This window comes from Ambystoma mexicanum, chromosome 11 (assembly GCF_040938575.1).
Source record: "Ambystoma mexicanum isolate Mex_15411 chromosome 11, UKY_AmexF1_1, whole genome shotgun sequence".
In the NCBI taxonomy this organism is placed as follows: Eukaryota; Metazoa; Chordata; class Amphibia; order Caudata; family Ambystomatidae; genus Ambystoma; species Ambystoma mexicanum.
In genome coordinates, this window is record NC_090934.1 from 769,397,434 (window position 1) to 769,409,770 (window position 12,337).

Below are 12,337 nucleotides of genomic sequence, written 5' to 3' on the forward strand. Positions count from 1 at the left end.
CAGCGTGGGGTGCTGACATTTTCCTTCAAGAATTGCAAGCATTTAAGGGGGGACGAGTTTGGGGCATGAGTTGTACTCAAGTCCTTCTTTGCTGTTTGTTTCTTTAGCACCTCAAGTTTGGAAAACAGTCTGGACCCTTCAACCATGCTTTGTGACTTTAACAAGGAAGGATCACTTCACAACGCTTTACTTTCGCCAAGCTCTATTGCTTCAGCACAAAAGTCATGTTTGTCTCGTTCCATATTGGCCGACATTGTCGGATAGCTTGCCCTCAGCTTCTTGTCAGTCAGCAAACAATCTCCGTTTAATCGCTCCATTAAACTAGCGTCACAAGCTGCAAGGTCTAGAGACGTATTTTGATTACTTTGTTTGGTTTTGGTCTCGAGCAATTAAGTTTTGACTTATGTCAATATGCTTCATGGTTTAATTTTTTTTTCATTGCTTTCGTCACAGATTGTTTTTAGCATGTTAGGGCTTTGTGAATCAAAAGTCGCCATAGACGTGTGAATTATTTGATTTTCATTGTCTATATCAGTGATACTTACATTGTCATCAATATCACAAATGACTGCCAAGGATTTGACTGACGAACGACCAATGCTTATTAAGGCACCGTTGTTTCGGTCTCCTTCAACTTCACATGCCGCTGTCGACTCACCTACTGGTACAGCTGCTGGTCCTTGCAAACCATTGGATTCAATGGGAGTTATTGCACTGGCATTAAGGGCACAGATAGAGACCTTGCCGTTTGAAACTCCCATAAGCTCCGTGTTGGTGAGGTCAAAGGGCGAGAAATAAACATCTGATACTTCAGCGCTGGCTAGTGACTCCAATCTGACACTTGCTAAGATTACTGGCTCCAAGGTAAGCAGTGATAGGAAGGCGTTGGTTTTGGCCGGCATAAGCGCCCCCAGCCCTCCGTCCATGGTCTCATATGCGCATGCAGTTTCCACAGCGCAGTGGTGGTGGAGTTGGGACAATTTTTGGGTCAGTTGTTAGATCAAAAACATTTGCGTGTAGCAACGGGGAGACTAAATGTTTGCCTACCTTACTGTGGCCCACGGTTGCAGCCTTTGCGGCAGTCCATGGATTCAACATCCGACGTTGTTGCAGTGTTTTCCGCCTGGTCACTGGGCCTGGACCGGCGTCAGTCATTTTCCCAGAGCGTCCTGTGACGGACTGAGGCAGACTGAGACTCTGCCCCTTGACTCCGCGGGAAAGTTTGGATTTTGTAGAAACGTTAAAGGGGCAGGACCAAATTTCTCAGACAAGTCGCTGCAGCTCCTCACAACAGGAAAGCAGGAAGGCAACTGAGGCAGACCAACTCTGCACCTTGACCTCTTCAATTAGTTGAAGACAGGTTCAGGGTTTTTTCTGAGATTTTTCTTTGGAGGAGGGAGATTTTGTTGCAGTGTGCATTCTGGATGTTGGTACACCATACTTGATCTTTAAAGCATGTGTCCACAGGAGAAATAGGGGCTTCCAGTTCTCTAAGGAACCTAAAGAGTTCCTTAGTCTTGAACTAGCTTTATTGATCCTGTAGTTTTAAGATGTGGTCTTACAATGTCCACTTTGATGTTCCGTTTGTTCGTGGAGAGGCATGGGGGTGCTATTAACACAGTTTTGCTAGGTCGTGTATTCGTTTTTATGGTGAATGATACTAGGTGCTGGTCAGTCCAAGACCGAGGATCAATGGAAGTGACAGAAGTCTCACAATTAAGGTCAGCCACCAAGTCCAAGGTTCTGCCTTTGTCATGGGCGGGCTGGTTAACTCTTTGTATGAGGCCAAATTCAGTAAGGGTGTTGGACAATGCAAGTGTGTTTTGGTCATTAAAACTGAGGTTAAAAAGTCTCGTAACACTAGTATTTGCGAGGAGGGTTTGGTGTTGGCAGATATTATGGTGATTATGTATTCCTCAAAGGAGCCGGTAGGACCTGGAGGTCTATATATTAGGTGTGCTGTTACCGTCCGAGACGCGGATAGTGGGATTTTCACAGAGAGAGGTTTGCACGACTGGAGGTGGGTTGGCGAGATGACTCTCGGCTCTAGGTTTGATTTGGCAATAAAAGCAAGGCCACCCCCTCTAGAGGTTTCTCTATCTGCTCTCACGATGGTATAATTCCCAGGTATCGCAAATAGGAGAGGAGGGCCAGCAGCTGCGTGGAGCCAGGTCTCCGTGATAGCTAGGAAGTCTAGTTTCTCAGAAGTTATCAGATCAGTTAGGTCTATAGCATTGGCAGGCAGGGATCTGGCGTTGATTAGGGCCCCTTTGATAAGACTAGTATTTATTATTGGAGGGTTGGTGAGAGGGTACTCTGACTGGTTTTGTCCAGTTTTGTATTATTGGTCTTGGTGGACTGGTTATTGAGCCTCTGACTTGTTTTGGCAGGTAGGCTAGCCTACTGACAGACAGATATGGTAAGCCTTGAGCGCAGCCTGTCATTTCTCGCTCCTGTGGGACATGGTAAGTTAGATGTTGACCTAGAGGCAAGGCTTTTGGGCTGTAGGTTAGGAGATAATGTGCCCTTCTGAGCCAGAAGAAATGACATCATCTAGGATGTGTTGTTTACGTATAGGTTTAAGCTCAGGTAAGAAGGTTGTAGGTGTGATGGAGGAAGGCTGGGGGCAGTAGTTGAGGGGTGGGGGAAGGAATTTAGTTGGCTTAATCCATGATGGTGGAGAGGTAAGAATGGACATGGTAGAGAGCTGGTGCTCCGTGTGTCTATGGTCTCCAGTTGGATTATAGTGACTATCAACCAGTAGCTAGATCCATAGTTTTAAAAAGAGACATGGGAGCGTACATAGTGTGAGTAGCACGGTCGGCTGACTCTGGAAGTGAGGCAGGCAAGGATGTTGTTGGCAGTAGATAAATACAAAGGCTTTACCGCAAAGGCGGTACAAAATTGATGCAAATACTTTACTGTCCACACCATTGTCAAAATGACAGTCTCTCTGAAGGCCTGCTGGGCGGCAGTTTGCTGGGTTAGCTGTACCCCCTCTTTTATATATCGGAATGCCCTAGAGTTTTTGTCCTTTAGACAAAAGAGCATTGCTTTTCCGTCCCCATTGCTCACGAGAGGCTTTGGAATGCCTCATCCAATTTCGATACCCTTGACAAATTCTCCCTCTTTACTCTATAAATAGGGCAGGGCTTTTTGTTTTCTATTTTTTCAATTGGTTGATCTTCTTCCACATCTCCCTTTTACGCTAAATCACTTCTCGATTATGGGCATGCCCATGGTTGGTTTTAGTTCCCTGTAGGGGCCTCAACAATGCAACGTAACTAGACTTTAGTAGGAGTTTTATAAAACCCCCAAAATCATTGGGGATGAAGGTTTAAAATTTCCATGCAAAGTCTGTGGACCGGAGATAGCCACCCAGAAGAGAATTCACCCTATCCACTTTACCCTTGTTACAAAGGACCTGGGAGCCTGCGATATTAACGATCAGATCCGAGGCACATTGAGGTTTTATAGCTTTGTCCTCTGGATTATGGTGGAGAATTCCTGGGATCGTAAAATTAGCTTTGAGTATAGCATGGTCACTAGAATTAGTGAAATTAACCAATAAATGAGTACAATAGGGGCGTAGGCCATCATTCACAAAGATATACTCCAGTGTTGAGCTAGAAGCGCTGTTACTCCAAGTATGACTAATTGAGGCTTTTGAGCACATGGCATCAGACACCACAATCCTAAACCCTCTAGAGTTACCGCCATCAACAACCATTGCTCTTCTGAAAATTTGAATGATAATAAGAACACACCATATCAAGATTGTTAGAAGTCGATAGGTAATGGGAGTTTAAATCCCCAAGTACCACAACAGGTCTACTTGGGCCACATACACACCAGTTCAACACATAGGCCTGTCTACCATGAAGGACAGTGGCCAGGGTCCTCAGCCCATTTTGCCAATAAATATTGACGAGTAATTCGAGGGGTAAGTTCCCTCCCGACATTAATGTGCATCGCAAGCACACCCCTAGAGATGTCAAAGGAGCCTATTATTATCAACTCCAAACAGGATCTAATTAGGGTTAGCAGGCCCCCCGAGGGTCGGCCTCTCAGGCTTTGCACGGCTGGCTGGCAGGGAGTCAATTACAAAGCCACCAAACGTGGGGCCTGCATCAACCAAGTTTCCTGGAGAGTGATTGATTGTTAGGAAAGATAGTATGCAGTACCCTTTGGGTGTAGTACAACAACCCTGACCTCCTGGCAATAGGAACCCAACCTTTGCTATAGGTCTGTACTACACAGGTTGGTAGTGTGTTGAGTAGCCAGGCTCATCTCAAGAGGGGTCACTGTAAGCAGTAGGGGAGTTACACAGAGATTCACAGTGACAAGTATTCAAATAAACTCTTACACACAAGTTTCTTGATTAAACAATTATACATTTATTTAACAGTCATTTGAGTAAGCCTTCTTCAGAAGGGGCAATAGAATAGTAACACAAATATACTTCAAAAGTACACACTCTTAAGTTTCCCTAAATCAGCAAATACCCATTTGGGATGGCACACAGACACTTGCTACACCCTCAGGTGACTTAAATATCTAGGACACTGTGGACATTAATATATCACTGTTGCATTTAGGGCAATACTTAGGAGAATTTCAATTAAAAAGATTATTAGAATAACACAAGAGATCTCCCACATATTTCCGAAGCAGGTAAGTACTTTTGGTAGCCCCCAATGCAAAATAGGTTAACCCCTTCCTGGGAGGAAGGCAAAACACAGAGTCAGAGGGAGGAAGAGTTATTCAGGGAGCCAGGCCAAGCCAAAGTCAATTGGGCAAAAGTCTAAGTGAGCTGAAGCAATTCTTGAAGGTAGGTAAACGTCTTGCACAATGTTTTAGAAGTCTTTGTAGAAAAGAAGAAATCAAAGCAGGGCCACAAGCTGATTAGGCTTGTGAGGTAAAGAAGATGTCAGCAACTCTACAGAACCAGCCAAGACAAGTCTCCACTGAGAACAAGTGAGGTTACACAAAAGGTAAGCTAACTTAGACTTTACAGTACCTTTGGTTAGAAGAAATGGTTCCAGTTGGCTTCTGTTCCTGTGCAATGCTGCAGATCCCATGTTCCTGGGCCTCAGTCATGGGGACAAGAGAGAGGACGTCTGGAGGACTCCTGCACTGCAACGGGACAGTCAGCGACAGAAAAGGACCAACTTCTATTCAGTGGCACTTTGCGGTTCCAGCTCCTCAGCAAATAGCACCACCGCTGACTCTTGGCTGTTAAGATGGGCTTTCCTTGCATCTGGGGTCCAGCACTCTGTTGATGTGGCTCAGACTCGGTCAGTCCTGCTTCCTGGAAGTCGGAGGATCTTCCCGGAGCCCATGGCCAACTTAAAAGCAACGCACACCATCTGGTGTCCTCTCCCTGGCTCTTCAGTTCCAGCAGCAACTGCAGTGGGAATTCAACCAGCTTCGAGAGGATGTCCAGGTGGCTTACTCTGGAGTTGATTGGTCCCACCAACTTAAGGGGAGAAGTCGTCGTTGCAGGGCTTCTCTAGTCGAGGCGAATTCGGAGCTTCAGCACAGCAGCAGGGCTTCCCAGGGCAAACCAACAGTCCAGGAGTTGCAGCAGGCGTCTCTTCTAAGTTCTTCTTTGGATTCCTTCGTCCAGTGGTCGACTCTGCCTTCCAAGCCAAAAAGCCTCGCCTTTTTATGCAGGTTTTTCCCATTCATTCCAGCCTAGCTGACAGTCAAACAGCAGGGTGGCTGTCCTTGCCCGACAGCCAGCCGGCCAATCACCTTTGGATGCATTCCAGTAACCAAGGGGATTAGGCACAGGGAGTTCGGGCACCTCCCTCACTTCCTGCCCCTGCTAGACATACTGGAGCCAGAGGCAGGCTTCACTCGTGAATCCCGCCAAAGACAAAACAAACACAGGGACCAAATCTCAAGAAGGACCTTTCCACAAAGAAATGGCAAAAAAAGAAGACCGGGGCCATTTTGTCAGAAATGGCACCCTTGGGGGCTTTACTGCTGCTGCGAACGTAGGCCCGCGATAAAAGCACACCATGTTGTTAAAAGTAAACCACTGTCACCAGCCATTCATTGAGGAAAGGGTAACATAAGAAATGTTACATGAGAAACTAGACAAAGGGGATACTAAGCAACCCCTCCAGCACCCCATTGTAAGATGGTGTGTGCTGGGTCTAGAAAGTTACAATGTAAGTAAAGTCAATTTCACTTCACTGCTCTTGGAAACAGTAGTTCATGGGTAGACAAATGTAATAGACCAGTGTAGTCACAAATGAGATTTGGTCATCTCTACCAAGGAATTTAGGGGAACTGGAGAATTCGGATTGTATTGTCCGAGGATTAGAGTCCAATTCTTCAGTACACGATCTAGAGGTTTCTAGAGACAACTTTGCCATTCCTTTAGGTGAGAAGAAGGAAGTTATTAATTTAGTCCCAGGAGCTGGAGTCAGGGGAGGCCCCTTTGCAGAACAGCTATGAGAGGGTTTTCCCTTTCTTGCCCCAGAGGGGACCAGAGTATTAATAAAAACGTCATCCCCGTCAATTTGCACAGGAATTTCATCCTTTGGAGATATCAGCAAGGGGAAGTTAACAGCCTTAAGAATTTCGCGTCTGTGATATATGTGAGGGGATCTGACCTGCCCATCGTGGGTCGCCCACTTCTCAGATGCATTCAGGAGATGAGCCACAAAAAAGTAGAATAAGAGGCCTGGGTGTGCGGAGTGGCTCAAAGGCTAAATGCCTGCAGTCACCACTCACAAAAACCTGAGAGGCTCAAAAGGCAAGTTGCCTGCAGTCACCACATCCAGCCCCTGGAGATTGACCTGAGCGGCTCAACGGCAAGATGCCTGCAGTCACTGCTCTCAACCTATACCGAGTAATTGGGGCAGCTCAAAGGCTGGGTGCACGCAGTCACCACTCCCGCACTACAAAAAGTAACCTGAGCGACTCAAAGGTAAAATACCTGCAGTTGCCACCCCCACTCTATATACAAACCTCCAATCAGGGAAAAATTGGCAGAAATGATCCAAATGTTATATGATGGATGAATGAGTTTAAAAAATAAAAAAAATAAAAAGAGAAAAGGAATCCAGGAAGAGTGAAAAAATAAAAGAATACAGCTTCGCAAAAGCAACCAGATTGCCAACAAAGTCACAAAGGCAGGAAATGTTCCTAGCGCGAAATGCTCAGGAGGCAGGTTGAAGCGGCTAGGCTCTCACCTTAGGTTGTTCAGGCTGCAGGTTTGTCAGTTAGGGGACTGATCCAGTCTAGGGCCTCTGCTTATCCTTCAGCCACAGCACCACGGAGACATGGGAAACACGGAAACACGCATGCTCTGCGATAGTTATGGTATTTAAGCTCCTCCTGAATTGTAGATAGAGAAAACAGACTGCACCGGCACAGAGGTAAGGCAAAGTAGAAGTTTCCAGGTCCAAAACCAACACGGAAACACACAGTGCCTCCTGCAGTTGAAGAGTGGTTCAGACCCCTGGTCATTAGGGTTACAGTCAATCGCCACAGGGTGAGATATCAGCAGGTGCAAAGATAGACAACCCGTACAGGCCTTAAACTTTGCCGTCAGGCTGGTTCCCACTCACCTGTGCATTAATGAGGGGCACGGAGTGTTTTGCAATCCCCACTCCTGCACCACATGTCCTGCAAGCCCGCTCTCCACCCACTCTCTGCCCATCTCCTGTGGGTGCCGTCAAGGCCAGGTAGGTGTGTCGATACAGCACTCACTCAGTCAATCACCCCAGAGGCCTGACAGCATTATGCACTCACAGGGACCCCTAAACAGTACCTGTTCACTGCCCCCAACATAATTAACCAGCTTCACCAGGGCCTCGACGCTTTCCCTGCCAGCCTAATGTTACTATGATTAGTCATGTGTTCGCCACAGTGAGGCTCAGGCTTCCAGAAACACAAGGCTCCCTCTTCTGCTCTGTTAAGGAAGGAAACTCACTCTCTGCTTTCATCTGCCTCTCTTCTCAGGGACCAAGAGCGTCTGCACCAGCCTCTACGCTCGCGTCGGGGAGCCTGCCGTCTTGATGGGCATTCACCTCCGGCGTCGGGGTGGGGGTGAGGGTCAAGGTCCGCTCACTGTACCACACTCCCGTGCTCCCAAGGAGGCAGGGAGCAAGGCGCCACGGCACAGATCTTATGTGTGGAATTAATGCAGATCCCCGCTCTGCCGGTGGTCGCTTCTGGTGGCTACGTCTTAGCTCAGCTGGACTCCCAGCCGCACCTCTTCCAAAGGCAGCCCTTTTCGCCCTCCTCGTTGCGGCAGGACTGGGCAGCAGGTCCGCACTGGCTACGTGACAGCTTTGCTTCTGCCTAAGTTAAAGTTACAGGAGTCTTTTTCCCCCCAGAGGTTGATCACATTCCCCCAGCTTTTTATCTGTAGATCGGTGCACTAAGAGGAATTTATTGTTGTTAATGCTGCATAGGGCTGCAGAGCTAACAGGATCCCACCACCATCAGCCTCCAGCCAGGTCACACCGCCCCAGGAGGGTGTGCTTAGCAAGAACATAGCCAAAAACCATGGATTGAAACAAGGCTGTGCGCTCGCCCCTCCCCCCTCCTTTACAACCGGTACGTATCAGACCTAAATGAAAGTATGTTAGACTGTCAAAATGTTCCTCCCCGCATAGGTTTACAACATACATCTTGCTTAACCTATGCAGATGACAATACTTCTAGATCAAAATCCTTTGGGTTTGCAACTTTCTCTTATGGCATTGGAAAGATACTCCTCAGAAAATGGCTTGGGCATCTACTACAGGAAGAGTCGTTTTTTCCAAAAAAAATGGCAAAAGAAGATCAAATATAATTGGGAAATAGACAACCAATTTATTGAGGTAGTTGACAGATATATTTTCCTGGGTATTGCCTTCTTACACACAGATAATGGTGTGAGTTTGGGGAGCTCGGTTATAAATTAGACCCTTAAAAAAATTCAAAGCCATTAGAAATTATATAAAATATAAAGGAGGTTTTTCAGTTGAAGGGCCATTGAAAATGTACAATGCCAGCAACATAGCAGGGATACTTTATGGCCTCGAAATCTACACAGATAAGGAAACGACGTGGCTCACAGCACTGTAGGCAAAGATGTGGAGACGAGCTTTGGGTTTGTCTAACTGCACGCCAGTTGAAGCAATATGCAGTGAACTTGACCTCACAGCATTAAGCATTTTAAAAAGAAAATCAACAGCACAGTTTTTTATTTGAAAATGCGAATGGAAGAAAATAACTGATTTGATGTACAGCAATTTTAAACAGCGTATAAATGAACGTTTTATTCCGGGCTTTCCCTTATAAGTATCCATTTAGTTTCTTGAAATTCATTAGAAATAGTAAATGAAGAAGCTTTATATTACTTCCTCGACTACAACTGTTACTCAAATTATCTAGATTGGGAGCCTGGAATAAAACACCCTATGGGGAACGTTGATGCAGAATGTGTAAACATGAAATAGAAACCCCAAGAAATCTTAACACAATGCACTGCACAATTAAACACATATTAGACTAGGGCTACACTAAAATCAAGTATCCCTTGGATGCATTAAATACAGATCAGACGTGGGCCTCCCTTTACTCGGGTAGCAGTTTGATATTGATTTATGCAATGTATTATATATGGAATGAAATTGAAAAGCTACTGAAGGTAACTTAATGGAAAGAGTGATATTAATTAGCTAAAGATTTTTTTCTTTTTTAGATTTATACACATAGATCGGAGTAGGTTTTTATGAAATTGAGTGGATGTTGTGCTGTTTTGATAGGTTTTTGATGTTGCCTCCATTTGAGATTTTACAGTTTAAGTTTTTTCTTTTAATAATACACCAATAAAATAAAATTTAAAAAAGTCACATCTCTGGTCCCAAAGTTAAACTAACCATTGACTTATGGAGCTCTTATCTTAATAACCATCTTAAATGTTGATTTACTGTACTCTGAATTAGCTTCCAAGGGGCATGAGAGCTATACTACAAATCCCAAATACACATAAAAATGAGCCTGTAATAAAAAGAACCTGTAATAGCCAGGAGAAAACATCTTACCTAGAAAAGTGCCCCAGAAAAAAACGCCCAATGGAACATCTATTACAGGGGAGGTTATATTGATAAACCAATTTGGAAGGAAAGGCGTTATCCTCAAAAATATAACATAGTTGATGAGATGTTCCCTGTGCCGATCAACCTGTAAAAATATAAAACAAAAAATACTTTGACTACATTTGTCTTGTAGGTACACGCATTACTTTTTGTAAGCGAAAATGAACCATAAAATGTACTCATTCTATGAAGAATGTAGGAGGCAGCAATGGCACATATGCAATAATATCAGCAGAAGTTGCATCAAATTGAGAATGTAAGTAAAGGTTCACAAAACGCTCAAACTTAAACCAGCAAAATGGATGCAATCTTCAATTTCTGTAAAATAAAATATACACTGCCCTCTAATAGACTGAAATGTAATACAGAAGAACAAGTTACTTACCAACTGGTAACTTTCTTTCGACTGGATGTTCCTCCAACGTATTCCTCATCTTTGACATATGTTGTCCCGCTTCGGAAAACTTTTCCGGCAGTGGGCACCCGGTGTCGAGTATATGTCCCTCGAAGGCCTCCGTCGAGGGGGACGGCTTCCGATGTTCTATATAGCACACACAGCGCCCGTTGGCCTCAGTTCTGTCCGGCCTCCCCCCTTTTGCTCAAGCAGCAACGACTGCATGACAGTACTCCGCCTTGTTGGAATGAAAGCTGTAATAGCATGGAAGAGTCTACAGAGGGGTAGGTTGGGAGGGAGATGAGGAATACGTTGGAGGAACATCCAGTCGAAAGAACGTTACCAGTTGGTAAGTAACTTTTTCTTCGAATGGATTGTGTCCTCCAATGTACTCCTCAACTTTGACAGACTCCCAAAGCAGTATCCGTGAGTGGCGGAGGGTGTAGAATTTTCATATTCAACAACTTGTATTTTCAGAGGGTGGAATAAAGGACCTCCTTACCAAAAGCGACATCCTGTGCATGAGAAGCATCCATCGAATAATGCTTTGTAAACGTGTGTATAGATGACCATGTAGCGGCATCGCTGTATAGATGACCACGTAGCAGCATCGCAAATGTTCTTTATAGGGATACCCCTTTGAAGGGCTGTCGATGTAGCCATGCCCCTGGTGGAATGAGCACGTAACCCGGAGGAGGGTCTTTGCCTGCCAGTTTGTAGCATTCAGAGGTGGCTAGAATGATCCACCGAGACAATGTCTGTTTAATAAGAGCCAGCTCCAATTTGTGCCCTATATACCCTACAAAGGGCTGGTCGTTCACTCTCAATTTAGCCATTCTGGCTATGTAAAAGCTTAATGCTCTCCTAGGGTCCAGCCTATGGAGTCGTTCCTTTTCCTTACTAGGATGAGGAGGAGGGTGAAAAGCCGGCAGCGCAATTTTCTGACGTAAATAGAAGTCAGAGACTACCTTAGGCAAAAAGGAGGGTGTCACCCTTAACACAACCCTGTCCTTGTGGAATATAGTAAAAGGTGGCTTGGAAGAAAGCACCTGCAATTCGCTCACTCTACGTGCAGATGTAATAGCAACCAATAGGATTGTTTTAAAGGTTAAAAACCTTAAAGGACATGTGTGTAATGGTGCAAATGGGGCACACATTAGAAATTTTAAAACCAAGTTGAGGTCACAAACCGGAACCTGAAAAGGAGATGGAGGGAACACATTAGTAAGCCCTTTCAGAAATTGAGTCACCAGCAGAATCTTGAAATAGGAGCATTCAGCTGACTAACGCTTAAAGATGGATAGCGCTGCCAAGTCGCCCTTAACGGTGCCAACCTGAAGACCTTTATGTGCCAATGAAATCAAAAAGGACAAAACATCCGGAGTATCACACTGATTTCTTTTCTCTGCACCAGTCACAAAACTTATTCCAACGGCAACAGTACAGAGATTTTGTTGCTGGCCTTCTGGCTGAAAGAAACACCTCCATCACGTCATCCGGGAGGTCCCAATCCTTATACCTCAGCCTTTCAGAAACCAAGCGTGAAGGTAGAGATTCCTGACCTATGGATGGAGAACCCGACCCTCCTCTTGTGAGAGAAGGTCCTCTCTTTGTGGAAGACGCATCGGAGGACAGGTGGACATAACCAGAAGCTCCGGGAACCACTTCCTCTGGCTCAATCCGGGGCAATTAGGATCACGTGTTTCACGAACCTTTGCAACCTCCTGATTACATGAGGAATGACGGTGACTGGAGAAAACGCATACAGCAGTGGAAATTCCCAATCCACCACAAACGCGTCTCCTAAAGCTCCTCTTGGAGGAAATTCCCATTA

The 12,337-nt window shown here is 45.4% G+C and overlaps 1 protein-coding gene across 1 annotated transcript in view; it reads right to left on the reverse strand.

The window, feature by feature from the left end:
* TMEM41B (transmembrane protein 41B) overlaps window positions 1-12,337 on the reverse strand; it is a 399,093-nt gene that overhangs the window by 122,500 nt on the left and 264,256 nt on the right. The window contains exon 6 of the mRNA XM_069623671.1: window positions 10,056-10,194. Within this exon, the coding sequence (XP_069479772.1) occupies window positions 10,056-10,194 (139 nt within the window). The remainder of the gene's footprint in view (window positions 1-10,055; window positions 10,195-12,337) is intronic.